Below are 24,539 nucleotides of genomic sequence, written 5' to 3' on the forward strand. Positions count from 1 at the left end.
GGAGCCCAGATCCCTTGGGGCGGGACTTCTCTCACCGTCAGTGGCCTGCAGACTGTACGTGAGCCCCAGAGCTAAGTAGCCTTTGGCCTTGAACTCTGACGTTTTCTCTCCCGCATCAACGACGGTTTTGGCAAACTTCTCGGCCTCTTCCAACTGAAAAACCAGACAAGTTGAAAACGACAACAACCTGCAGAATTTCTAACATGAGTTCCCATAAGCGTCTGCTGGCAAAACCAGATTTCTGATGAGTCACTGTGAAAATAACTCCCAGGTCTTCCAATTCCACTCTGGTGATTCTGTTCTCTTTATTTGAGCCTGTCTGACAGACCTCAGGGCTCCCACCTTGCCTTTCTTTCTTTCGAGTTTGCCTTAATGCTTTTTTTTTTCACTTCTTTTCCAAGGTCATTTTCATTCTTGGTGGGGTTCTATCTTTTTCATCTTTAGTTTTTACTAATTTGATCTGTAATTGGGCTGTGCTAGGGATTCAGAAATCGGATTGTAAATAAATAATATCTATAATAATTATAGATGTAACATATATAATATATATATGTTACATATAATAAAGTTCTTAAAACATTTGGTGTCTGGTCCTTCCTTTTTTTTTTTAATGACAAAAATAACACATTTGGGCTTGGATTCTCTTTCCCACAGCTGTTAAAAACTTCAGAACCCCCCATTTATTTATTTTACAATGCAGAGCACATGGACCTCACATCAGCAGATTCCAATGAGAAAATGTGAAAGGACCACAAATTTCATGGCTCTTTCCAAGCACCCAGAAGCGGCACCCACAGTAAGACCTTTTGCACAATTTATTAGAAGCCAAAATAATAAGATTTGTTTCTTCAAAATATGGCAAATGTTGGGGCCACGGAGGCTGGGGGATAGTACCCGGGAGTTCATTACACTCTTGACTTGTGGGGTGTTTGGAAATTTTAATAATAAAAATGTAAAAAAATATATATATACAGAAAAGATTTGTTCTGCTCATCTTTACACACAAAAAAAGAGAGTCCAGTTTATTTTTGGCCTTAGGGAGAGATCTACGTGACAGTCACGAACAATGCCATGGCTGGAAGGGGCGCGACAGTCATCGCCGGAAAGTGGCATTTTCAAAACGGAAGGGTCTGTCCAGCTCCTCTGCCCACTGCTGGAGCCTGCCTGTGTGGTTCCCTCTCCTGTGGCACCGAACTGTCCGAAAGTGCATGAACCACACGACGCCTTCAGAGCTGTGAGCCTCAGGTGAGAACCTGCCCTTTCAAAATGTCTTTTTCCTTCCACACTTCCCCAAGTACAATTTAGCGGAAGTAGAACACTTTCTTCCCAGGGCTTACTTTCGTCCTGCTGCGTGAGAATAAATGGGAAAAAAACAAAAACAAAAAAAACAAGCAGCGAGGACCGTATCAGTAAAAATCCTTAGCAAGGCACCTCGGTCTTTGGAGCAAATTCTTCTTCTAATTAATCTTGACGTGAAGTTAAAGAAAAGAAATTAAAACTGGATCGTCTGTGGTAACGATCCATACCACCACCTCAGCGGTTAGTCTGGCTTTTCTACTTTCTACTCAAACGGTATTTTTTTTTGAGGTACTAGAACTGTTACAGATGGGACTATTCCCAAATTCAAATCTGAGCGAGAGGAAAGCCTACGTGAAGGAGGAGGAACGAACAGCATTGGTTTACATGTGAGCTGCAGGAGAGAATGACTCTTCTCTTCTATAGAAAACCTCCGCTCTGCTAAGAGTGAATCACTCAGTGACATACACCTTTCCAGTCCCGCATCCCTTCTTTGCGTACAGCAAGGTTTGTGTGAGTACGAGTTCCCATTCTCTTTTATCACTTCTGCCTCTTTCATCAACTGAAGCACATTCCTGTGAAAAAGAAAACCCTGGAGTATCCTGGGAACGTGATTCTCCTCAGTCCTGGCGCGGTGCGTTGAGGCCGGAGGGGTTCTGGGGTTTGGAGCTTTGGGCGGCCTTGTTTTTGGGTAGCTGATGAATTGCCACTATTCTCTCTCAGTGTTTTGAAGTGAAAGAGGTCACTGCCTGAGCGCGCGGGGCCCCAGCCCTACTCACCCAGTGAAGGGAGCCCACGCACAGCTTCGCGGCGAGGAGCGGGATGGTGGCGTCGTCGGGCTTCAGACGGATACACTCTTTCAGCACCTTCACGGCACGAGCAGACTTGGCAAAAAGAAATTATTTCTGTAAAACTCAAACTTTTTTGACAGGACCAAATACAAAAGCCTTCCCTGAGGGGTTTCGGTAAGGGTGGCCTCTTCACGAGGCTTCTCAACTTTGAACCCAACAGAGCAGGGGCCTGAGGATGGTGACAACCGGAGCTTGGGGCTCTCGAGTGACGGGAGTAAACTGTGGTTAGGACAAGGAGAAATGCTTCCCTGGAATCGCCCTAATTTTCTTCCTTACTTGTGTCGCCGTTGCAAAAATAAGAAAAAATAAATAAATAAAGGCAGCGAAGGCTTCAGTTATCATGAAGAATAAACGGTACAATTTAAAGTACGCCATACTCAATTTCTGTCTCCACTTGGCCCAAATAATCTCATATCTCAGACTTAACAAGGCACTAGATGGCAGCTTCGCTAAATGGCCCAAATTAACGAGAATGGTGGCTACTACCTTTATTGTGTGTGTACCTGTGCGAGGCGGGGGGGGGGGGGGTGCTATTCTATGCATCTTAGGGGTTTTACCTCATTTACCTGATAACGGTTCTGTGAGGGAGGCTCCGTTAGGTCTCCACTTTGCCGAGGAGGAAATGGAGATACTAAGTGGCCTGCCCTCAGTGATAGCTGTGAGGGCAGCTCCAGGCCTCGACTCCAGCAGCAAGGCTCCACAGCCCAAGCTTTCAACCAGGATCCTACGCTGCCTGATATAATGCCTTGCTAAAGACAACGGAATGATTTCCCCCTCCAGGAATATGTTTATACTTCCAAATGAGTGAAAGGGTCGCTGGGAGAACCAGCCTTAGCTTAAGTCCCGCCTTCACACGACAAAGTTACAGTGGCCAAAAAAGGGCAAATATTTCAGAATTTCTCTTCTCAGTGGCATGTCCGTGTTTGGCTCCCAAATCATTACATGTGATGACTTAGTTATAAATGACCACAGGAGAGTTTCAGATAGTCGGTGTAGACATCTGCAAGGTGTGATATCACCCCCTGGAATTCCAAGACATGAAGCACTGAGAGAGGAATACGCATCAAAGGGCAACTCACTTTTCCGGCGGCCATGAGGGACAGAGCAAACTGGTACCACAGCTGGAACTCCTCAAAGGCAAACTTCATGGCTCTTTCCAAGCACTGGTTGGAAAGAAGAATAAATGCAGACATCTGAGAACTGCCAATGTCACAATGGGATATGTGTGAGTTTGTGTCTACACGTATTAAGGTAAGTCCTACAAAATCTGCTTCCCTCGAATGCGTCAGACTTAATCCTCCACCAGACCCCTCCTGAGGAGCTCCCACAGGGTATGAGTCACTGTGCCAGAAGCCAGGACCATCCACAGTTGACTAAGTAGTTTTTCATCCAGTACAAAGAAAAAGGCACGTACATAAACAACTCAAACACAAGGCCCAGACTGATATGTGCCCCAACAATGGGCAAGTAATCACAGAATTGAGCAATGGCATGCTGGAAAAATGCTACTTGAGCTGGGCCTTGATTAATGAGGAAGAAAAAAAATGCAGCTCTGATCTGGAAGAGGGGGGTATAAGCAGAGATGTGGAGGTGAGAGGGAATGCTTTGACTCGATGATAGCAAATGGTCCAGTAATAAAGGCAGCCCAGGGCACACAGGCAGGAATGGGCGGAATGAGGCTGCGAGGCTGGCATAGGCTGGGCCCATGTCACTGAGAGTCTGACATGGCAGCTCCTTTTCAAAGATGTTCCATCTCCCTCCTCCACCCCAGGCTTGGTGGTGCTCCTCAAGTTCATAACTGTATGTTAATATCACGGTCTTCAACTTTCCCGCCCCAGCCCAGCCACATTCCACTGTGAAAAACCATCAAGGGCAGAAATCCTGACTTTGTCACCTCAGGACCCACCTAGGTGGGTAATCTACAATAGGCTTCACTATGCACAGAGTGATATGATCACATCAGAGCTTTAGAAGGATCATTTGGGGGGCGGGGAGAGGGATGTGTGACCAGCATGAAGATAGACCATGAAGATAGACCACCATAAGGTGGATAGAATGGTCTAGAGACTTCAGCAAAGACAGGGCAGCCAAGGAGGGGGGAGGGATGACTGGTGAGGTGTAGAGGCTGAAGGAGGCCTCCAAAGTCTCTGGCTTGTATACTTGGGAGCAAACCCATGACAGAGAAGACCCTTGTGTAAACACACACATATGCGTGTGTGTGTGTGTGTGTGTGTGTGTTTATGAGAGAGAGAAAGAAAATTTTTAGAATAAAGAGAGAATTTGGGGAAGAAATGTGTTTTATTAATGAGCTTGGTAAGGGACATGGTGAGTCTGAGGTGTCATGTGGTTACTGATGATAATTAGAGACAATCTGGGGCCTCAAGAGAAAAATCTAAAAAAAGACATACATTTGAGCTGAAAGAAATTAAAGACATAAATAAATGGAAACACATCCCATGTTTATGGATTAGAAAATTTACTATTATTAAGATGTCAGAACTATTCAAAGTGATCTGAGGATTTGACACAATCCCTATAAAAATCCCAATGGCATTTTTTTTTTTTTTTGGCAGAAATAAAAAAAAAACCTATCCTAAAATTCATGGAATCTCTAGGGACTCAGAATAGCCAAAACAATGATAAAAAAGAACTGAGTTGGAGGACTCACACTTCCTCATTCCAAAGCTTATTACAAAGCTACAGCTATCAAAACAGTATGGTACTGGCATAAAGACAGACCCCAAAGAATTAAAAGCAGGGACCCAAACAGGTATCTGCACACTGATGTTCATAGCCGCATTATTCACAATAGCTAAAGCATGGAAGGGACCCAAGTGTCCATCAATGGATGAAAAGATAAACAAAATGTGTGAGATATAAGCATACAATGGAATATTATCCAGCCTCAGATTAAAAAGGAAGGAAATTCTGTTGCATGTGAAATAAGCCAGTCACAAAAACATAAATACCATATGATTCCACTTGTATGAGGTACTCAGAAGAGTCAAGATCACAAAGACAGAGAGCAGGATGGTGGGTGCCAGGGGCTCGGGGAGGGGGATGGGGGAGGTAGCATTTCATGGGGACAGTTCCAGTTTTACAAGATGAAGAGATTTCTGGAGATAGATGGTGCTGATGGCTGTACAACATTGTGAATGTATTTAATGCCACTGCACTGCACGACTTTAAAATGGTTAAGAAGGTAAGACATGTATTTTACCACAGTAAAAATAACTGGGGGAAAAGTACATTTGAGAAAACAGTTGAAGCCATCAGAAGAGGTTTTGAAGAATATCAAAGGAGTGCTCGGAGAGAGGGCAGCTCGGGCAGGACCGTGGGAAGCATCTCTACTTTGGGACCAGGAAAGGAGACACAGACAAGTCTCAGGACGGGGACGAGGAGACGGTCAGAGTGCGGGAGGCCCAGGGGCCCCAGACCCGGCAGCAGGTGGCCGAGCTCCGGAAAGCACGGTTCTGGGATGCGGTGCAGGAGGATGCCGGGCTGCAGGGGCCTAATGAGCAGAGAAAAGAAGGAGGGGAGTCTGCAAATGGAAGAACGTGACTTATCTATGCACCTATCTTTCCATGGAGACAACTTGAGACAAACAAGCAGAAGAAAGTCAGAGAAGAAACCAAGGAGATAAATTAGGTCCCCCAGGACCAGAGAGAGCCAGGTCCCTGGAATAGACGGGCCCCTGGTGGAAGGCATTCTCTTAAGGACACAGGCTCCTTAAGATAAAGAGGAGAGACCCTTACCAGCAGCTGTCCTTCCCAGCCACTGTTTCCTCTGTAAAGATGGGCTAAGGTGGGTGTAGGAGCAGGGAAACAGAATAGGGCTGGGAGTTTTTTAAAAAAGACAGAAAAGCTTTAAACATCAACTTCACCCTGAGACAGACAGACACAGTGTCACCTTAGAGGCTGGTGTGTGTGCAATGGCACCTGCAGCACCTGCTGCCAATTCTCTCTAGTGATGCTCTGCGGCCAGCCTGGGGCAGAGGAGAGCAACTACGGAAGTCTCAGGACTAACAGGCAGACATTCAGGGATGGGTAGGGGGCTAGGGGTTGAGGGAGGAACAAAGGAGCCACAGAGAGGGTGACGAACGAATGGCAGGAAATAATAAAGGCGAAGTGAGGAGGTGGGAGAGGAGAGAAAAGAATTCCAGAATTTTTGGTAGTATTTACAGAGAAGGTCACAGCAAATATTATGCTAGCTGGTTCACTGTGAAAACCTACCCCAATAAAAATATATTAAAAGGTAAAGCGATAAGCAGTTAAGAAGCACCTACTGCACACCTGGTGATGGGATAGGATGGGGATCTGCAGATCCCAAGTAAGATGAATATTTGGTTCCTCATTGCGATCACACTGGCAAACTGCTTAGCCAAAATCTGGGGGGTTGGACATGTGACTTCATTCTGGATCATGTGATGTCGGCAGAGGCCGCTGGGTGAGGCTTCCGGCATGGCTCTCTAAGAGGAGGGCTTTCTGGGCTACTGCACGCTCTGCCCTCAGCCCTGGCCCTCCCTCCCACCTGGGACGCAGCCAGGAACGCTGAAGCATGAGGACAAGAGCCACTCTCTAGAATGGCTGAGCAGAAAGAGAAAGCACTGGGCCCCTGAGGCTGTGACACGCCGTGGCTGTGACTGCAGCCTCTTTCCAGACGTGTTGCTGTTGTTGTGGGGGGAGAAACTGACTCATATTTGGCAAAGTCACTGTGAGCTGGTTTTTTTGATTACATCTGGCTGCACCTCTCACTAACACAGACACTAAATGGCAGAGCTGGGATCCGAACCTGACCCCAGAGCCCCCTTAGCGGCTCTGCTATACTGATAAGAACAGGAAACCCTTAAGAAGGGCCCTAAAAAGCCCTCACTGTGCCTTTAAGAAGCACTGTGGGAACAAAAACTAAAGCAGCCTGCTGAAAACATCAAGTAGGCAAGATGCGTGAAGGGAGACCTCATCCAGGTGTGGGGTGGTAGGAGCTGGGAAGAGGTGGGGGAGGACGGCTCTTAAGGAGAGAACACCAAGCAGTGAAAAGCCAACAGTGCTTGGAAACTGAGTTGGGGGATGAGGGACGGCGGAGGAGGAGGAAACGGAAAACATGATCACACTGCAGGAATTAGGCAAAGGATCCGGCGCGTGGAGAAGGTCGCAGATGACAATCAAAAATGAGGTTTGTCCTAACAGCTCTACGGAACCAGTTCACTGCAATATGACCACTAAGTACTTAAATATGTACACAGAAACATTTAAATGTTTGAACGCTTTTCTTCCTCTTTTTGCTAAGAGGAATGATAAATATCAACTGTTTTCCCGATAAACAAAAGGAGCTCAGCAGCTGAAACAGCCTGTTCTGAATCAAAAAGCTAGATGCTATAAATAAGTGTGCATCCTTATTTTCTTTTGTGCCAGAGGCTAACATACTCATTATACTCAGTGAAAAACACTTATTGGAGGCCCAATTGGTACAGAGCTCCATTCCACGTGCTACCAGCCATGGCACCAGGAAAATACCAGCCCTCCTAAAAAGTAGACCTGGAGAATCTTGGGGCTACGAGGGAACTTGAGAAACATCCAGTTGAAGTCTCCAAAGGAGACATCTCTGTCGTTTTGGCTTCCCATCACCTCAAAACACTTCTGATTTTTTTGTTTCAAGAGTTGGGGATACCCGACATTGGAGGAAAGCAGCCTCTCTGTCTCCCTGTAGTAAGGCCTAAGGATGAATGAAGGACAGAAGCGATAGGAGTGGGTCATGTGGCCCAAACTCAGCCAATCAGATGCTCCTGCCGGAGCTTTGCATCTGGAGCAGGGAGGGGAGGGCCTGGGGGCCACAGTAGAAGAAGGGTTGGTGGAGGCCCTGGAAGGAAGGAATGGTGTCCTCCCAAACTGAGCCAGGGACCTTGCCTTCCTAATTTCTGCTCAGACCCATTCTTCAGCCTTCTGTGGATCCTGTGAGCAGCACACAGGGACGACTGCCTTTTCCGCCAGAGTGAACTCGTCAGCTTCTGCTACCTACAATCAAAGCCCTAAAGGTACGACCAATCAGATGCTTCAGGCTCTTACAAGCAAGCCCTGCCTCCTAGCCCCCAGCAAGTAGTTGTACTAGTTCTGCCCGGGGACCTTCCAGAATAGGGAATTCACAACCTGAACAGTAGCTGGAAGTAAAGCCAGGCACCACCACAGATGGGGCGTGTGGATTCGGGCAAGCCAATTAACCCCTCTCTATCCAGACTCCTCGTGGTAAAATGGGAAATATAATAGTAATTAATGTAGAGAGTTATCAGGAAGATTAAATTAGTTAATACACGTAAGCAATAAGAACAGTAGCCCAGATACTGGCTAGTAAGTGCTAAATAAAAGTTAGCTATTAGTTCTTGATAAAAATTTAACATTTTTTATTTTTAAAAAAAATTTTTCTTAAATTTTTCTTTATGTTTATTTTTTTTTTTGGAGAGAGAGAGAGAGCACGAGTGAGCAGGGACAGAGAGGGAGACACAGAATCCGAAGCAGGCTCCAAGCTCTGAGCTGTCAGCACAGAGCCCGACGCGGGGCTCGAACTCACAAACCATGAGATCATGACCTGAGCTGAAGTCTGAGGCTTAACTGACTGAGCCACCCAGGTGCCCCTAAAAATTTAACATTCTTACATTAAGAAGCAAAACTGTATAATTCCCATCACTTTATCTAAACTTAATGAAAATCTGAATATTAAAGTTCAAATTTATAATATATCAGAAATAATTACTTTACAAAATGCTTTCTCATCTTAGAAAAGGATTCAATCTGAGATCCTTGAAAATAGCACACTTTATAGAATCAGACTAGAACATATGTTAATTATCTATTTCCTTAACAAGTGGTACGGACCGAATGTTTGTGTCCCAAATTCATACGTTGAAACCTAACCCCCACTAGGATGGTGTCAGGACGTGAGGCCTCTGGGAGGTGATTAGGTCATGAAGGTGGAACCCTCAGGAACGGGAATGATACTCTCATAAGAGAGAAGAGATCCTTTGCCCCCTCCACCGTGTGAGGACACAGCAAGAAGCCTGCAACCCAGCCCGCAGTCTGCAACCCAGAAGTGTCGGCCCTCGCCAGACATCAAATCTGTTAGAGCTACGACCTTGGACTTCCAGCCTCCAGAACGGTAAAAAATAACTGCTTACTGTTTAGAAGCCACCCAGTCTGTGGAATTTTGTTACAGCAGCCTGAATAGACTACAACGACGAGCCTTACTATAGGATACTGACTCTGTAGCCGGGAGCTAGTCTCATTGCTTTACAAGAACTGCCTCATTGCTCGTCCTCACAACCCTCCAAGGACAAGCCGGCACTATGACGGTCCTCCCTGGAGCACAGACGTGCCAGGTCGCAGTGAGCTGGTGGAAGAGGCAGGACCTGAATCCGGAAGGTCTGGTTCCAGAGTCAGAGCCCTCAACCACAACACTCCCCTGCCTCTGCGACTTTAATTATAGACAGGCCAGCCACACTTATCAGTCCCACTCTTGCCGCATAAAGCAAAGGACAGCTAAAATAAAAGGCCCCCCAAAATGCCACATGCTCACCTGAACTGTTCTGCAGATTCAGCAGTATTTTTTACTGCTAATGGGGCCCTCGCTCCCGTGGCCTCTTTGGGATCCCCGAGGCTTCAAAGCACTGAGGCCTTTCCGGCTTGCGGAATTTTCAAGAAACCTCCCAGACCCCATGATATCCACCAGCACCACAGTCAAGCAAAGGTGCTCAGTTCGTGTCCTTCAGGCATGTCCCCTCCACTGTGGCATCCTTCATGGGCCCCTCCCGCTTTGGACCTCCCTCCCATAATGAAACCGGTTTCCTAAAGTTAGTCCAGGTGTGTCACAAAATTAGGAAATACAAGCCAACAGCGACAAAGTAGCCCTTCGCCCCCAATTCTGAGGGGTTTGAGCTCCGGCATCACAGCTGAGGGCTCTTGTCCTCCCGACGCTCTTGGCATCTTATATACGGTGACGGCACGCTGTCTCTGAGAAAGTGCCTAGACAGCTCCAGATGCTTGTGAAAGCTTGAGGCCAAGCCTACCTCTTGGGTATATAGCATGTCCTCCCCGTGGCCCCCTAAACACGGGGATTATATAGCCCCGAAGCAGCTCAAGTCAACATACCTCAACAACGAACGGAAGCCCTCTCCCAAAGGATGCATCTGAATAAAAAGGCACTTGAGTCATCTCTGGAGGCATTTGCTATCCACGGCTTCCGCTCCTTAGGTGAGGTGTTTGCTCACCCCGGTTCTACCTGACTACCCTTTTTAAACACCCACTAATCATATCTGTATAGGGCGAAGTAAACATTTCCCAGTTTTAATGGACCGAAGGAGATGGCAATCCATACATGCTGTAAAATAAAGTCAGACAAAATAAGAACATTCATATTTCAATAACGGTTCCAGTCTAAGACGTGGGTGTTTGTGTGCCAGGGGCACGTGAGAGGCCGCTTCAATCCCCAGGCCCGGCGGGGGCCGGCGGCCAGAAGGGGAGAGGAGCCCGTGAGGCCAAGAGAGAGAGAGCAGTCACGTGCTGAAGGCCAGCCCTGGGGCCAGCTGCCCAGGCTTCATCCAAACTCCCTACTCACCAGCCATGGGTTGTCATGGGGTTAAGTGGACAAATACTTGAAAGAGTGGCCACCACAGAGCCAACGCTATAAACGCGTTGCTGTTGATGGTGCTTTGATGAAATGAGAAAAAGTAGCTGACGCTGAGGGGCTCGGGTCTGATCTAAAGGGGGCACGAAGGGGAGGCCGAGGGCCCTGTAGATGGCGCGGGGGTGCCGGTAGATGGCGAAGGAAGAGGGGAAGGGGAGAGATGCCAGCCAGATGCCAGCCCTTTCCCACGTGTGGTGTTGGGTCGAGAGGTGGCAGCGTGGCCGGGGCAGAGGGACGTGGGGCAGATGATGCCTGGGCCACACACCCCAGGTGGCAGGTGACATCTCCAGATCGCCTCCCTTGCAAGAAAAGAAGGGGGGTTTGGGAGTAGCATTACGTCTACCAGGAAAGGCAGGTCCATTCGCTGTAATCACACCTCTGCCAGCTCGCTACACCCCAGGTCATGTTCATTTAATACCGTGAATATTTTGTAGAGCAATAATTAGACTCTAAACGGCATCCTAATCATTTGAGCGGTAGTCAAAATGCCACTTGCGAAAATGTCGCTTCCCTTTGGGAGCAAGGGCTCGCCCTTTCCAGTCTATTTTGGCTCTACATAAACCAGCCAGTCCTGAGGGGGCTCCAGGAATGAGAAGCTCTTCTGGCCCAGGCAAGGGATGTAGCGATTACCTTCCTAGTACCCAAAGCCCAACTACATGAACTGGGTGCGTGGCAGTGACAGCAGGACAATGCCACGAGCAAGGAAAAGCCAAAGCCTATTTTTGGAATTCAAGAGTGAGATCCAGCAGCCAAAACCCATGGGGGAGGGGACAGGAATAAAATAATCAGATACCCCTCAGCTTTACCCTGGAGCTTATGTCTCAAATCCATCAGTATTAAAATAGAACAAATAACACACCAAGCTGTCTTCATTATTCACCGTCGTGAACAGGTTGCCCATATCCCAACTAAAAGTTCTTGTAACACAGATCCTCCAGTGGTTTAGGAGAATTTTCTTTTCTACATCATATATACTTAATGAGTTCGTTGATAAATGTAATCCTTTGCAGCTGTATAAAATTGTAGTTTTTTTGTTTTAACTTTAACGTGGCGTATGGATAATATTTCACCTCTTTACTTTTAACAATGAGAAACTATCTAAGCAATTTACACATTTTGGACCAATATCTTAGACCCACAGAACGACATCATCAGAGAGCATGATGGGACCCTGGAGACTGCCCAGCCCTATTCTTACTTTACAGATGTGGCAACTAAGACCCAGAGAGAAAACAGGGCCTGCCCAGGGTCACATAGGGGCAGATCTGAAATTAGAGCTTTGACACTCAGTTCCGAGCCCCTGTTTCTATATTAACTAAAAATAAGAGTACAAATTACAGATCTACTTGAGAGATCTACTCTACGAGAGTCTGAGTCCAGGAGAAGCTTCTAAAAGTCATGCTTCTGGGACTCTCAGCTACCAATAAAAGTCCCCCCACCCAGGTTGTGAGGAAATAGATGAGGTCCGTCAAGTCTCACTCAAGTTTTCCCCTCAGAAATGAGAAATAAAACAGAGTGAACCCCACATCTGTGCCCCCATCCCATTTATCTTTTTGCTTTCAAACACCAATACCGCTCCAAGCTGAGGAGTCTCAAACCTTTATTGTTCAGACAAGTGCTTAAACCAAAGGGTACCACTGCTTCTGGCCATGGTGGGAGGAATAGAGAGCAGGCTGGTTTCCAAAGGTTACCGACTTTATTGTAGACTTTGAACGCTGGACACCATCCTCTGGCACGCTCTCTGCTCAACTCTATGAAGTGACTTGATCAAGTTTGCCTTGCGAGTAAAGGGTCTCCAGGGTCCTAATCAAAAACGATTCCATCTGCCGCTGAGCTCATGTAGCTGTTATTCTTGCAAAATGAATCACTAAATTCAAGAAACGGGCATCCTGTTCATCTACCTCCTCCTCAACTGGTTCTAACCTTGGGTCTTCATCTGTTTTCAGTCCACCTGCCCTGGATGGGGATGCCGGGTGTTTGCCCTTCGACCACGGCTGCCGCTTCACCCATGCAAGGGCTGGGGGAGGGAAGTGAGGAGTCAAGGTAACAGCAGACCAGGGGAGTGTCACACACGAAACAGATGCTCAGCGAATGCTTGAAGGAAGGAATAAACCTGGGTCAAGTGGCGACCCACTCTTCCAGATATGCTTTTAGGAGGCCACCCAAACAAGGAAGCACTTGGGAAGAGTACAGTAAAGTGCCAAGAACCTGGAGCTGGCATCACGTTAGGAAGGGCTACCGTAGTATGGCCTGTGAGCCAAACCACACCTGCTGCCTGTTGGCATAGAGTCCAAAAGCTAGGAGTCCTTTATAGACGAACATTTGCCATCAATTTGATGAGCAGAAATACCAACTTTGAACCCAAATTAAGTGAAATGTCATCCTCCAAAATAATCCCGTTCTTCTCATTAGTGGACCTGTATCACAGAAAGTTGTATTCATTGTTACAGTTGGAATGTAATCAATAAAAATTCTGTGGAAATTTGTTTCCTTTCTCGTCATACCTACATAATATCCTTGATTTTGCCTCTTGGTCCTCAAAGCCTAAAATGTTTAGTGTCTGGCTCTTTATAGAAACGTTTGCCAACCCCCAAACTAAAGGCACGGGGCACTTTAGGCTGGAGGAAAGAAGACGGCATAATAGCTGCCTGTCACTGAGGCAGAACCCAACTTGCTCTATTGTTCCAAAGAGACAGAATAGATGGAAGTTATAGGAGACAAACTTCAGATCCATCCTTTCTACTAACCAGAGAGAAATGGAATGGTACATATCACATATCAAAAGCTGTGCTATTTTATACCTATTGTCTCACCAAGTTTTATGACGGTCTTTGAGGTGGGAGTCCAGAATGGCTAACTCTTGGGGTGCCTGGGTGGCTCAGTCGGTTAAGCGTCCGACTTCAGCTCAGGTCACCATCTCGCGGTCCGTGAGTTCGAGCCCCGTGTCGGGCTCTGGGCTGATGGCTCAGAGCCTGGAGCCTGCTTCCCATTCTGTGTCTCCCTCTCTCTCTGCCCCGCCCCCGTTCATGCTCTGTCTCTCTCTCTGTCTCAAAAATAAATAAACGTTTAAAAAAAAAAAAAAAAAAAAGAATGGCTAACTCTTTCCAAAATCACAAGCTAGGAAAGTGTAGTGCCAGGATTTGAACTCAGATATGCTTGGACTCCAAGGCTGAGTTTTTCCACTGTACAATGAAAGACCCTACCAAAACTCAAGCATTATCTGCCAGGGTAATTACAGAGGGGATTTTACTTGAGAAAGCACATGATCACCACCACCAATAAGAACAGCAACACGCACTTTGCATATACTATCCCATCAATCCTTACAATAACCCTCAGAGGTTGGTCCTATCATTACCTGTATTTTCCACGTAAGGGGACTGGTGTAGAGAGGTAAAGGAATCTGCCTACGTTCATAATCAGCACATAAAGTAGCAGAATTGAGATTCAAACTAAGATCTGATATCAAAACATGAGATATTGTCAGGAGGGCAACACTTTCCAAATGACCTACAGAGTCAACACAATCTCTATGAAAACTCTAACAAGTCTTTTTTGCAGAAATGGAAAAGCCAATCTTCAAATTCATGTGGACTTGCACGGGGCCCTGAATAGGCAAAACAATCTGGAAAAAGAGCAAAGCTGGAGGACTCAAACTTCTTGATTTCCAAGCTTGCAAAGCTACAGTAATCAAACCAGTGTGGTACGGACATAAGAATAAACATATAGACCAATGGAACAGAACTGAGATCCCAGAAAGAAACCCACACATCTATGGCCAGCTGGTTTTCCACCAGGGTGCCCAGTCCATTCAATGAGGGAAAGAACAGTCTCTCAACAAATGTTTTTAGGACAACTGGGTTTCCACATGCAAAGAATGAAGTTGGATCCCTACCTGCATACAAAAGTTAACTCAAAATGGATCAACATTCTAAAAGTAAGAGCAAAGACCATAAAATCCTTACAGGAAACATAGGAGTAAATCATGACCTTGGATTTGGCAATGGATTCTTAGCTATGACACCCAATGCATGAACAGCAAAAGAAAAAAATGGACACAGTAGACGTCATCAGCATGAAAAGCTTTTGTGCATCAAAGGACATTATCAAGAAAATGTAGAGACAGCCTACAGAATGGGAGAAAATATTTGCAAATCATTATCTGTTAAGGGTTTATTATGCACAATAAAGAAAGAATTCCCATAACTCTACAACAAAAAGACAAAAACCCAAGTTTAAAATGGGCAAAGGTCAGGGGCACCTAGGTGGCTCAGTCGGTTAGGTGTCTGACTTCGGCTCAGGTCATGATCTCATGGCTCGTGAGTTCAAGCCCTGTGCTGACAGCTCAAAGCCTGGAGCCTGCTTCGGATTCTGTCTCCCTCTCTCTCTGCCCCTCCCCCGCTCACACTGTGTCTCTTTCTCTCTATCTCAAAAATAAATAAAAACATTAAAAAAACTTTTTTTAAATGGACAAAGGTCTTGAATAGATATTTCTCCAGACAAGACACACAAATGGCCCAACAACACATGAAAAGATATTCAACAGCATTAGTCATTTGGGAAATGCAAATCAAACCCACAATGAAATACCATTTCACAACTACTACGATGGCTACGAGAAAACAAAACAAAGCAAAAATAACAAGTGTTGGTGAGGATGTGGAGAACTGGGAACCCTTGTGCCTTGCCACTGAGAATGTCAAATGGTGCAGCTGCTGTGGCAAACAGTTTGGTAGTTCTTCAAAAAGTTAAACAATTACCGTATGAGCCAGCAATTCCACTCTTGTATATATGACTTTACAGAACTGAAACCAGGAACTCCAATATGTGTTTGCCAATGTTCCCTGCAGCATTATTCACAGCAGTCAAAAGGTGGAAACACTGAACACGTCCACTGATAGATGAATGGATAAATAAAATGCGGCGTATACATACAAAGGAATATTCTCCAGACAAAAAAAGGAATGAAGTCTGATACATGCGATCAGACGTGTTACACAACAGAGTGGAATCTTGAAAACATTAGGCGAGGTAAAATAAGCCAGACATAAAAAACAAGGACGGCATGGTTCCCTTTACATGATGCAAACTCATAGAGACAGAAAGTAGATCGGAAGTTAGCAGGTTATGGGGGGTGGGGAGGAGGAAATAGGGAGTTATTGTTCAATGGGTAAAGACTTTCTGTTTGGAGTGATGGACGATTTGGAAATAGTCATGAAGGCTGTACAATATCGTGAACGCAATTAAATCACTGAATTGTATACCTTAAAAAGGTTAAAATGGCACATTAAAATTTATTGAGGGCCATAAAAACAGAGCAATGATACTTAATTCAAAAACGTTTCCATAATGGTGGACATGGAGGTGCCAGGGGCCACGTCAGGAGGTGAGATTCTTTGGGGCAGGCCTGTCACACAAACGTGACATAGCCGATCCCTGCTGGGTGACCCCCAGAGCTGGACCAGAGTGGGGATCTGTAGGTGCTCTGGCCCATGCTGGGCCCGGCTCTTACTCTGTTACCTATTTCCCAGCTAAATGACCTTTACTCTTTGGACTCACCTGGGAAGATATACTCACTGCATATCCAGGGAAAGTTTATCTTGAAAATCAAAGAAAAGGGAGCAGGACGAGAATGTCCATTGGCTTTGAGTTTATTCAGCAAGTTTCTACTGAACACCTACCATGCACTAAACATTCTGCCTTGATCTCTCAGAAGGCCACGCGTCTAGTGGTCAGGCCACACTGATGCCTCCTAGCGAGCTGGGCACCTAGGTCAAGGCTGGGCTTCTGTAGCCCAAGCGGGGCTGCACGAAACACCAAACTCTAAAATAAACTGACAAATGGTAGGCCTGTTCCACAGACTTAGACATTCAAGTGTCTTTCACATGCTCCCTGATTAAATGAGTGTTTGGGTTAGGAATGTGTAAATGTCCCTTTGGTACAAGCACTAGCCAGACAGTTCTACCCACAGAACTATAATGTTGTTGAGATTTACCAGAAACGAATTGGGAGTTCAAAAGGAAAGACAAAAATACCACTTCTGTCTTTAAAGCTGCCGTCTCTATGTAGAGGGGACACATACACCCTTCCCAAAAGGACCCCCTAACATTCTGTCAAGATGGAGCCATTAATAGTCAAATTCAAGAAACAAACCTACTTCGCAGTTTGGGTTCATTCTGAAAAAAACAGAGGAAGCGGGGCTTGTTGCTTTACTTTTAATAGCACGGGTTGTCATGCCAACTAGTGCTGCTGTTTAAATTGAAGGGGAAGAAAGAAGTGTTCCTTCCTACACAAACCTTTCAGCAGGGCTCACAATTAGTCTTCTAAAAACACGAAAACTCATGGCGCCGGAGATACGGTAAACACCGTGCTTATATTTAAGCCTGTCACAACGAGGATGTGGGAAACCTCTGGTTTGTACTGCCTTTACACAAGGCTCCTGCCCGGTTATCTGGCTGTGCGCTGCCCTGAAAGAGAGCAAGGCATTCCGTGGGCACACACACAGAGGCGGCCGATCTCGAGACGGGAGGGGAGCCTTCCATCTTGAAGGAACACAACTGAAGAGAGAGACAGAGACAAACACAGTTTTCTGGTCAAGGTGGCTCTGCTCCCCGCGAAGGCACCGTTCCTAAAAGGCTGGGTCCGCACAGAGCTGCACAACACCCAAAGGTGTCAGTGATGCGGGGAGGGAAGGGGAAGGCACACCAGGTGCTGCGGCAGAAGGACCCCCTCGGTGCAGGGGTGCTGAGGGGCCCAGGTCAGCGGCAGAAGGACGGTTGTTGGCTTCTGCTCACTCAAGGTCCCAGCTGGCATAAAGGAAGGTCTGTGCAGTGTTGCTACGGCAAGCAGGACCTGCTCACAGACCAGCCGCGGCGGGGCACGGCCGGATCCCATCAGCGAAGGGCACAAGCAGTCTGTCCCAAGATGTCGGGGGTTCCCAACCCAGCCCTGTGCCCGTCTGGTGTCCTCTCCTCCCGCTCCTCCATGAGAGTGAGCCCTTGTCTCCCACGTCCTCAGGCCTCACGCCCTCACACCCCCACAGTCCTGAAGATGAAGGTGTCTCTCTGCTCTGAGACTTTAATTCCTAGCAGTCCCTGAAGAGCCAATTCAGGAACCAGCGTTCCTCCTCTCGCACTGGCCCCCCACCTACAAACACTGCGGCAGCCTACCCGGTCTGTCCACCTGTGGTTAGCATGCCTTGGGCTAACCAGTCTTCTCTAATCAGTGTCCTTTTGTGTCTTTCTATTTAATTTCCCTAATTAGTTTCTGGAAGTTTCTGGAAGCCAAAGGCCTTTCTCTGTACACTTTGTTGCTTCCCCTGTGCCTGGAAACCCCTGAGCATACGGTGGTGGGGATAGCACAGAAGCACACAGCAGCCGCGTAATAAGCTCCAGTGCTGGGCTCTGTTCTGAGTACCTTATGTGGTTTGGCAAATAAGCCTCACAATAGAGGCTGAGAGAGGTGTGATTATTAGCCCCATTTTGCAGAAGGAAAAACCGAGGCATATGAGGTCAATGACTTGCCAGGATCACACAACTGGTAACTGGCAGACCCAGGACCCAAACCCAAGCTCTCTGACATGAGGGCCTAGGCCTGGGCCACACTTGGTTGCTGCCCTGGGTTTGGGGGTTGAGAAAACAAAGACGGGGTGGGGAGCCAATGGAGGGGAGAAAAGTGAGTGGGAATATCTATAGTAAACACATACGATACTATCCCATTCCTTGAAACTTACGTAAATATACATGCATTTATTCACAAAGAGATACATGAAAAGATGGTCTCTATGATGTCAATGGGTAGTCAGCTGTCTCAGGAGGGCGGGGCTTTAAGTGCCTTTTATTTCCTTTTCCATATTTGTCTGTACAGTTTGATTTTCAAGGAGTCTGCAAGGTGCTGCATACTGCAAAAATGATCACCGATGAAGTCAATTTCATCATGGGAGGAAAAGGGAAACAAAACAAAAGAAAAAGAAAGGAAAAAGAGGGAGGGATGGGACAAGCCATCACGTGTTTCTGATCGGAAGGGTGGCATGCCACACCTGTGACTTAGATCACCTCGGGGATAATGCAGGAGGTGAAGACAGACATACTATTCTACCGCGATGAATGACAGCAACGACAATCCCTAACTCTCATGGGGCCCAAAGAAGTAGTACAGGAAGTTGAAAATCCAGCTGCCCCCACAGCAGCATGGCTCACCACAGTCAAATGCCCATCAACAGATGAACGGATGAACAGGTTGTGGTATAATCTACATGATGGACTGTTATTCGACCATAAAAAGGAACGACATACTGACAGGCTACAGTGTGGGTGACCGTGAAAACATTATGTTGAGTGAGAGAAGCCAGACTCAAAAGGTCACTTACTAGATGATTTTGTTTATAGGAAATACCCAAAATAGGTAAATCCATAGAGTCAGGAAGCAGGTTAGTAGTTGGCGGGGACTGGGGGGAGGGGAGAGGGGGACAGTTGCTTCCTGGGGATGAGGTTTCCTTCTAGGGTGCTGAAAATGTTTTGGGATTTGATAGAGGTGATGCCTGCACAGCACGGGGAATGCACGGAACGCCACTGAATCGTGCACTTTTAAAATGGTTTAAGTTTATGTTACATGAATTTATCTCAATGAAAAGACAGTCCAATTAGCTTTTAACCTAAAGCCCCAATAAAATGGAAGGGCAAATGAGAAGAAAAAAAAAGAAAAAAGAAAGAAAGTCCCAGCAAATGAAGGAAGCAGGACACCCCACGGAAGATGTGGCCTGGGGCTGGAGGAGAGAGGGTCCCTGCTCAGCCAAGCGTGGACCTTCCGTAACTGAGCACCGAGGTGCCACCGTCTCCAGATACTGGGAGCTTTCACCTTTCTCCTACGACACCTCCTGTTCTAGCTAAAAGATATGAGACAACGTGGTCATCAAATATTTGCTGCGGGAAGCTCCAACTGCAAAATCAAGTAGAGACAGCAAGAAAGGTTGAAGCCACATATTCAAATGCTTTGCTACTGGAAGCGGACCCTGCGGGGAGCCCTCCCCAGCATCAGCCACACCAGATGGCAACTGCCTGCTGCTTGGCTGCCTCCCCCAAGACTGGGAGCCACTCACGGGCAGGGACCATGCCTCGTGCAAGGCTGTGTCCCGGCCTTTATCACAGTCCCTGGCTCAGAACAGGGGAATGCATATACCTGTGTTAAAGAAATGAATGCCCTCCATTTTATATATCTTATCACTTGACTTCTATATATATTTTTTAAGTTTTTATTTTCATTTATTTGAGAGAGAGTGCACAAACACATGCAAGCGGGGGGGGGGGAAGGAGGGGGAGAGAGAGAGAGAGAGAGAGAGAGAGAGAGAGAGAGAGAATCCCAAGCAGGCTCCACACTCAGCACGAGACTGGCGCAGGACTCCATCTCACGAACTGTGAGCTCATGACCTGAGCCAAAATCAAAGGTGGGACAGTGAACCCACTAAGCCACCCAGGTGCCCCTGATTTATATTTTTAATAGATAAAACACAGCCATGGGATAAAATCCAAAGGCCTCCAAGGAATGTAACCGTGGTAAATTTCCCTTTCTCCTACCCTTGTGCTCCCTCACCTACGAGGCAACCTCTGACGCTGTCCCCATCATTTTAAACGTGACCAGGGCAGTGAAATTCTGAATTGCAAAAGCTCCGGCAACCAGACCGCCCGGTGACTCGGGCGTCAGGTCATCACCACAAGATGGAAGCCACATGTGATACCAAGATGAAAGTCATCGGAGTGCAAACAAGGTCCCAGTATTCCGTGCTGGGAGGAGGCACATGCCAGGCTTGCAGAGGAACGCTGCTAAGGTGACAGCCGTCCCCCTAGAGTCATTCATGGCATGTCGAGAAGTCCGTGGGCAGGGGCCAGCCAGCCACCTCCAGTTCCTCACACCTGATTCTGACGCTGGCGCATTTCAAGCTGAGGCAAGGCCACGTGGCCACATGATGGGACGAAAGCAGACACACAAACCGCAATCACGCTCGGACCCAGAGAGATGCTTTAGCGGTTTGTCTAGAGGAAAAACGTTCACCTTAAAAGAACTCAACGGAGAGCTGGGTGGCCCTGTCCCCACGGACAGGCTCCACGGTGGACACGGCAGATGGGAACTCAGCCGGCCAGGAGGAGAGGGGCCGGGGAAATCAAAGCACCCACGGTGGCAAAGAATCTGGGCAGCGTCCCCAGGGGCATACCGTGTGCGACAGGAACATCTGGACACACTGAGCCCCGGCCTGTGAGGGGCTTTTTTTGAAGACTGAGTAACCATTGCCCTGTATAGTCACCAAACCGAAGCCTAAAAAAAGACCCGGGCCGCGCAGGCTCATCTGTTCTCCAAGGCTCCTGCCTAATGTGGCGAAGCACCGGCGAGAGGGTGAGCCGGGTGCTTATCTGATTTCAGCCAATCTGTTACTGTATTTCATTCCCTGTCCTCGTGCCCAGAGGCTGTTGCAATGTGTATAAATTTAGAAAGAAAAAGATAAATAACATGGAAAAGTCCATTTTAACAAAATGAGTTGTTTTCTTTCTTTTCTTTCTTTCTTCTTACTCCACTAAAGAAAGGACAAAGTGATCGTGTTACTTATTTAGCCCTTACCATGGTGGAATTTGGTATTCTGGGCAGCAGCTCAATAATGCATGACCGCAGCCCAAGATTAACTAGCTTCTTCTGAAATTGTAAAATAGTCAAGCTTCCATCCCAAATATTTTTTAGAAGCTGAAGGAACAAAATGACAGTACCTCGCCCAAGATCTGTAATCAACTAGAGTGTCTTCTGATCGAGCCAAAATCTCTGAACGAAGACTGTGTTTACCGACACGAATGTCTATGCCAGCTCACTGACCACACACGGCGGTGCCATTTTGCCCCAGGAGTTATGCGTCGATGCTTTAAATAAGGTAAAACCTTCATAAGGACATTAGTATCACGGATGGGAGGTTTGGGGTTACGGTAGAAATTACCCTCAAAGAGAAACTGCTTGAGAAATGCTTGCCTTCCCTCACACGCAAATTCACAGCCAGTGGGTTTATGGACCAAGGTAGGAAGTCACCACCAGTGGATTCTACGAGCTAATCATTTAGCCCAATTCCCACTCCACAGAGTTAAGTGATGGGCCCAAGGTCACGTGGCTGCCAGTGGCAGAGGGGTCAGGACCAGGTCTCACAGCCCTTCCCCGGGCTTATTCTGCTGGCACCACTCCCCACCGGAAAGTACCAGACTCAAGCGCTATACCTCCGACAGCATCTCGTACTGGCCTCTCCTCCCAAGGGCAATGGTCAGCAAATCGTAGACCACAGATGCGCTCTGCAAGCTGATGAGGCGGTCACTCTTGTGCTCGGGTATCCGGCTCAGCACAGCGTCCCGGTTGGCCTGAAAACAACGCAGAAGAGAGAAGCAGATGGTGAGCCAGTCCCTGCACACTGCCAGTGTTCGGGGCAGAGAAGCCATCTAGGCCCTCCTGCCCCTCACAGCTTGCCGAGGGCCTGGAGACAGGGGAAGGAACGAGTACGGGGCTTGTCACCTTGGGCTGTTTATTCAAATTCCCCAGAGCACTGCAGCACATGGTACAGGGTGTTATCCAAACACGAAGGCCCGGAGGTATGGTTCTAGAGGACGCTCGGTACCTGTCAGCAGGCATTTGAGGGAAGCTTTGGGGGCTGATGGGGAGCAGGGTGGTTTCTCCTGGGCTCGGGCTCACAGCCAGGCTCTGCGGACACAGCCAGTGCTCTGGGGCAGCCCTGCTGTGCCTTGCCTGTAGGTCCTTCTTCTGCTCTACATTAAAGAGCAGGGGGGAAATCCCCAGTCCCATGTTCCCATCATCAAAGGGTGCCATTACGTTGTGTCACTCCTGCGGAGACATGTGGTCCTTTTCCTGTGTCACTAAAGCAACATTCAAATCCCTATATGGCACCTTCCCTGGAACAGACTACAAAGACTAATGCAATCTTGTTTAGGGAAGCACAAAACAGCTGTATCAGAGAAACCAAGAAGCAAACAGATTTTTGTCTTAAAAGATATTACCGAGTACTCAAGAGATCACCTTGCCTATTTTCCATCGCTGCTGCTTGGCACAGAAAGACAGCAGGCACATTCAAACTTATTAATCTCATCTATCTGGAAATCAAATGCTCTTTATGACAACTTGTTTTCGTTACTTCCGAAATTTAATTTCTCTACAGATTCTCCACACATATCCCATGTATCAGGGACGCTACCTACTCTAACCATTTTCTTTTTCTCCCTAATAGGGAGCCGGAATCAACTAAGTTAGATTTTGCCTGTCTTTGTTCCCCCTGCTAGTTAACAGAAGTCTCCAGATCTATCCACCTCTAGGAGGACAGAAGGGGCCCGTTGGTTTTTCCTGCGAAGGGGTGCCTGAGATACCAGGGTCGCTTGTCCAGGCCGGCTGATGATCATCTCCCTGCCTGACATTTGGAATGGCCGTGCGCACACCTTCTCTCTCACAAACGAGACAAAATGCTTTCTCTGTGTGTGAGTCCGAGGCACTCACTTTTAGCCACCCATCAGTACTTACTGACTCGAAAACTCCTTGCTCTTAAATGTCAAAGACAAATAAGAATACATAAGACAGGCCACTTCCTACAAAGTGAGTCATCTCTTATGGATACAAGCCTGCTTTTGAAGATTTCATTCTAAGGTTTTCTTGTTAGGAGTGTCTTTGAGCCAAGAAAAGAAACCCTGAGGGAAATAGGAGGGCCTCCTGTAAGGGGTCTCATTTTATTTACTTGCCATAAATGTTCCATACTGAGACCAATGCCTGGAAGAGAACAAAACAAAGCAAAACAAAGCAAAATACTACTTAGGGGATATTTTCAAGTTATGCCAAGCACACACTTTTTTTTTTTTTAATTCTTAGAGAAAATCTATCGACGTCTTTTGATTAAAACCTCAATGCATCCACAGATAATAAATACCGCAGAACACCGTGTCGGTGGTAATTGTGGAAATGTAGTTCTGATGACCCCTTTCTCCTGGGGAAACTTCATTTGACACTTTCTTGCAGGTGGAGAGACTACGGATGAATTGACTTTTCTAAGTTAAAGTCAGAACCAACGAAGATACAATTTTCTCAGATACCAAAAAAAACACAGCAATTCTCAACTGGTTCTGAAATTGAACACATGAAACTTTCTGTCTATAAGCTGAAAAATCAAGAAGTCAAGGAACACGAAAAAAGGCTTGCAAAGGCAACTTAACTGAGACTTCTACCTACATAATTATGGAATAATTTACAGGGAGAGCACAGTCATTTTGGTTGGAAACCCAGACCTCCATATTTACTGATGATGTCATTGGATTTCACCATCCTCTGAAGAGAGTTTCCAGAAATTCAATACCACAGAGCCAAATCTGACTGCCTCAAAGGGATCTCAATTTTGAGTATTATTAGTTTCTATCATTTCAATTAAGGAGCAGGAAAGTTGGAGACATCATTCCCAAGACATCTCCACTTAGAGCGAGCATTTCAGAGATGTGCCTGTGTCTTCCAAACTCTAAACTGGAACACACAACCTGACCACAGAACACCATATTTTCAATCAGAATTGTCCCAGAAATCTAAAATGTGTGGTCACCACTCTTTCAGAACTTTTACAACGTCACCATCCCAGTCTGCCCAAATGAAACTAACTGCTAGGTTGTGGAGAGCCCCGCCTAGAAGGAGGGCACGAGAGCTAGGAGGCCAACGCGA

At 46.8% G+C, this 24,539-nt stretch overlaps 1 protein-coding gene across 9 annotated transcripts in view; it reads right to left on the bottom strand.

Moving 5' to 3' along the window:
* Window positions 1-24,539, bottom strand: part of TTC7B (tetratricopeptide repeat domain 7B) — a 254,144-nt gene that overhangs the window by 106,051 nt on the left and 123,554 nt on the right. For all 9 annotated transcript variants that reach the window (XM_019462020.2, XM_019462018.2, XM_019462019.2 and 6 more), the window contains 4 exons: window positions 22,061-22,198; window positions 3,227-3,310; window positions 2,076-2,180; window positions 36-153 (listed from right to left, as the gene is read on the bottom strand). In XM_019462020.2, coding sequence (XP_019317565.1) covers window positions 36-153; window positions 2,076-2,180; window positions 3,227-3,310; window positions 22,061-22,198 — 445 coding nt within the window. The remainder of the gene's footprint in view (window positions 1-35; window positions 154-2,075; window positions 2,181-3,226; window positions 3,311-22,060; window positions 22,199-24,539) is intronic.

The sequence above is a fragment of the Panthera pardus genome, unplaced genomic scaffold (genome assembly GCF_024362965.1).
Source record: "Panthera pardus isolate Hobbes unplaced genomic scaffold, ASM2436296v1 HiC_scaffold_24, whole genome shotgun sequence".
NCBI classification, from domain to species: domain Eukaryota; kingdom Metazoa; phylum Chordata; class Mammalia; order Carnivora; family Felidae; genus Panthera; species Panthera pardus.